The sequence below is a fragment of the Nannobrachium achirus genome (assembly GCF_963921795.1).
Source record: "Nannobrachium achirus genome assembly, chromosome: 24".
Lineage (NCBI taxonomy): Eukaryota > Metazoa > Chordata > Actinopteri > Myctophiformes > Myctophidae > Nannobrachium > Nannobrachium achirus.
The window spans coordinates 14,669,892-14,674,612 of NC_137831.1; the positions used below are offsets into that span (position 1 = coordinate 14,669,892).

At 52.8% G+C, this 4,721-nt stretch overlaps 1 protein-coding gene across 1 annotated transcript; it reads left to right on the forward strand.

Moving 5' to 3' along the window:
• Positions 1 to 828: 828 nt before the first annotated feature.
• slitrk5 (SLIT and NTRK like family member 5) lies at positions 829 to 3,550 on the forward strand (the record flags this gene model as incomplete). The annotated part of the gene is made up of 1 exon (XM_080720658.1): positions 829 to 3,550. Exon 1 carries the CDS (start codon positions 887 to 889, stop codon positions 3,548 to 3,550), a length of 2,664 nt encoding a protein of 887 aa, XP_080576784.1. The 5' UTR covers positions 829 to 886.
• Positions 3,551 to 4,721: the final 1,171 nt, after the last annotated feature.

Genomic DNA, 4,721 nt, shown 5'->3' on the forward strand with positions numbered 1-4,721 from the left:
TGAATTAGTAAATGATGATTATCTATATATAGCCCATACTGTAGGTATGTCTTTCATCATGGGGGAATAAATGATTCGCTTTTTTTGCGAGACAGCTGGTTTTGGAATCTAGGCGAGCTGTCAGAAATGCGCAGTGGCTGACTGTCCAGTCACCGCGGATATTTTCCACGATCAACATGATCATTACGTTGAAGTGCATTTTTATGGAAGAGTGCTCCGTTGCCCGCCCGCTGCTTTCAACGATATAATGGCCAAACCGATGCCCACAATCCATTATCTGCATGATTATCTGCCTTAGCCTGGTGTATTTTTGCACGTCCGCTGTCTTTCTTGTCACTTAAAAGTAAATAAATAAATATCGTCACTGTCGGGCAGAAACCTCGTATTTCCAAGTTTCAAATGTGTACATTGTCTCGCAAAGCAAAGCCCTAGCTGCTTCATCATACAAGGCCGTCGCACAAAAGTAGTGAAAACAGCCGATCTACAAGCACACAACGCCTCGCGGTGCGAGGCGTTGTGTGCTTGTAGATCGGCTGTTTTCACTAGTTTAAATCAGCTGTAAAATGATAAACACAAAACGAACGGTTTTGGACATACAAGGTTTCCACCCGACAACGGACGATAAATAAATAAATAAATACATCTCAACAGCTGACTATGTTATGAGGTAATTATCAACTATCTCTCCCTATACGATTGTCAATAGGCCATGTATCAAGGGGATATAATTCTTATCCATGTAGGCCTATACTGTATGGCTGTGTTTTCTTTTTTTAATAGAACCCATCCTTTTTTTCCTCTCTCTCTCTCTCTCTCCTTATAGATGACACCTCATACTGGCACCGCACTTGAGTGAGCTGGGGCACCCCTCTGACTCCCACGAAAAATGCATATCTGGGTCCTGAAAATAATCCTTCTGATTGCATCATCTCCGAGGCTGGCCGAGATGTATGACAATTACGGGGAGATCTGCCGGAGCCTGTGTACGTGCGAGGAGAAGGAGGGCGTCCTCACGGTGAGCTGCGAGAACCGCGGCATCGTGCGGCTGACGGAGATCAGCCCCGTGCACTTCGCGGCCTACCACCTCCTGCTGACGGGCAACCTGCTGAAGAGGCTGTCGCTCAACGACTTCATCAACTACACGGGCGTGACCATCCTGCACCTGGGCAACAACGACGTCTCCGAGATCGAGGCGGGCGCCTTCAACGGCCTCCAGGGGCTGAGGCGGCTGCACCTCAACAACAACAAGATCGACATCCTGCGCGACGACACCTTCGCCGGCCTGGAGAGCCTGGAGTACCTGCAGATCGACTACAACTACGTCACGGCCATCGAGCCCGCCGCGCTGTCGCGGCTCCACCAGCTGACGGTGATGATCCTCAACGACAACCTGCTGGCGGCGCTGCCGCCCAACGTGTTCCGCAACGTGCCCCTCACGCACCTGGACGTGCGGGGCAACCGGCTGAAGATGTTCCCCTACGTGGGGCTCCTGGAGCACATGGACAAGGTGGTGGAGCTGCAGCTGGAGGAGAACCCGTGGAACTGCTCGTGCGAGCTCATCGCGCTCAAGGCCTGGCTGGAGAGCATCTCCTACACGGCGCTGGTGGGCGAGGTGGTGTGCGAGACGCCCTTCCGGCTCCACGGCCGGGATCTGGACGAGGTGTCCAAGCAGGAGCTGTGCCCGCGGCGGCCCCTGGACGACACGGCGGCGAGGCCGGCGCCGCCGCTCAGCACCAACGGATACTACCAGACCACGCCGGCGGCCGTCACGGCCTCGGCCACCTCCTCGTCGGGCGTGCTGCGCTCCTCCTCGAGGCCCACCAAGGGCACGCGGCAGTTCAACAAGACGCGGTCGAAGCCCACGTCGCGGATACCGGGCGGCAACCCGTACAACTATGGACCCATCATTGCTTTTCAGACCAAATCTCCCGTGCCTTTGGACTGCCCCACTGCCTGTACGTGCAACCTGCAGATATCGGACCTCGGGCTAAATGTCAACTGCCAAGAGAGGAAGATTGAGAGCATTTCTGACCTTAAACCCAAGCCATACAACCCTAAGAAAATGTATCTGACGGGGAATTACATCCCCGTGGTGCGGAGGTCAGATTTTGTCGACGCCACCGGGTTGGATTTGCTTCACCTGGGGAACAACAGGATAAGCCTCATCCACGACCGAGCCTTTGGGGATTTAACCAACTTACGCAGGCTGTATTTGAACGGCAATCTCATGGACAGGCTCACGGGAGAGATGTTCTTTGGCCTGCAGAACGTGCAGTATCTTTATTTAGAGTACAACAAAATCAGAGAGGTCGACGCCGGCACTTTCCGCTACCTCCCCAACCTGCAGCTGCTGTTCCTCAACAACAACCTTCTGAAAACCTTGCCAGGGGGCGTCTTCGCCAGCCTCCCCTTGTCCCGCCTCAACCTGCGCAGCAACCACTTCCAGAACCTGCCGGTGAGCGGCGTCCTGGACCAGCTGAAGCTGCTGGTGCAGATCGACCTGTTCGAGAACCCGTGGGACTGCTCCTGCGACATGGTGGGCATGAAGATCTGGCTGGAGCAGCTCAGCGCCGGCACCGTGGTCAACGAGGTCATGTGCGAGGCGCCCAAGCGGCACGCCGGCATGGACCTGCGCTCGGTCCAGTCGGAGCTGCTGTGCCCGGACTACTCCGACGTGCCCGTGTCGACGTCGGCGCCCACGGACGAGACCACGGACCGCGAGCGGGCCACGACGACGGAGGCGCCGCCGCAGCGCTTCAACACGCCCGGCAGCACCGTGCCCCTCTCCGTGCTCATCCTGAGCCTGCTGCTCGTCTTCATCATGTCCGTCTTCGTGGCGGCGGGCCTCTTCGTGGTGGTCATGAAGCGGCGCAAGAGGTCGCAGAGCGACCGCGCCAGCACCAACAACTCGGACGTGAGCTCCTTCAACCTGCAGTACAGCCTGTACAGCAACCGCTCGGGCCCCAAGGCCAAGGCGCCCGTCGGCCACGTCTACGAGTACATCCCGCACCCCATGGGCCACATGTGCAAGAACCCCATCTACAGGTCGCGGGAGGGCAACGCGGTGGAGGATTACCGGGACCTCCACGAGCTCAAGGTTACGTATAGGAGTAACCCGGACGAGGAGCGGGACGGCTGCGGCGGCGGCACCATGCGGAGCCCCACGTACAGCGTCAGCACCATCGAGCCGCGCGAGAGCGTCCCCTCCCCGGTCGTCGGGGACGCGGACCACTTCTTCCGGGGCATGCTCGTCGACCCCGACAAGCAGTCGCCGCACCAGCCCCTGCCGTCCATCCCCGCGGTCGTCGGGGCCAACCTCGAGTACAAGTACACGGGGCCCGTGTCGTACACGTACAACCCCAACTTTGATGTCAGACGTCAGTTCTTGCACCCGGAGCGGATACGGGAAACGGTGCTCTACGGCACGGCGCCCAGTACTGTTTACGTGGAGCCCAACAGGAACGAATATTTGGAGCTAAAGGCGAAACTGCAGTCGGAGCCCGATTACCTCGAAGTTCTGGAGAAACAGACCACCTTTAGCCAATTCTGAGCCGACCGGGATCGTCGATGTTATAACGGAGTGTACCCCCCCCCCCCCCCCCCCAACCCAACACCTCCTGAACCCCCCCTTCCCCCCCCCGCTCCCCTTGCCCTCGTTAAAACACTGGCTCAGTTTCTTGGGTGCCTTGGCACGTAACAACAACAACACACACACACAAAAAAAAGAGAAAAGCAGTTAAAACGGGGTGTGCCGAACAATCTTATTCTTATTTCTGAAACATGACATTAGAGGAATGGATACAGCTTTCTTGAAACAAAACAACAACAACAATAATAATGACGACGACACAAAAAAAAAACACACGGATGAACAAAGTTGCTCTACTTGATCTAACTGATGATGATGATGATGCAAAATCTATTTTTCTATGGTGAAGATCCAATTACACACACAATGTAAGTGTACAGGTAAAAAAAAAGAATCTAATCTTACCCGGCTACATTTTCAGGAATATAACCATACATAAGGTATATTGTGAATCAGAAACAAAAAGGAAGGGGAAAAAAAATTATGTTTATAAAATCACTCTTGGACAGAATCAACTGTACAGCAGCAGAGCATCCTGAACTGTGTGGGGACTATATTCTGCTGTAGTCTGTAAGTAAGTATTTATTGATATAATCTGCCATGTCTTTTTCCAAAACTTTTGATTCCACACGTCAGTATTACCTTGTGTCACCATAACTCCACCATCCTCCGACGAAAAAGGAAAAAAAAGGCTTATGTTTGTACTATCATTTACTGTAGCTCGATCGGCATTGTAAAAGTGGCTTTTTTTTATTTGAAGTGGCACACCCCCTCCCCCCACCCCACCACCAACCACCCCTCTTCCCCCGGTGTTCAAAAAGAGACTGCGTCGTTTTGACGAAGTTGTGGGGGGAAAAAAAAAAGAAAAAGAAAAGGCGAGAGAGAGAGATAAAAAAAATAAGAAATGTCTTTGTATTGCTTTCTGCACTTTTCGAAATCAGGAGGGCGAGATGGCCTTCGTTGAGCTCTCATAAAGGAGACTATTATATTAAAAATGAATATGGGTATTCATTCTTAATATGTTAGAGTTGATATGTTATCAAAAATGAAAAATTCATAAATGATATTTGAAGTAATAATTATGTTGTGTACTACTGCTATTTTAATCAATGTAACACCTATTTTTATACTA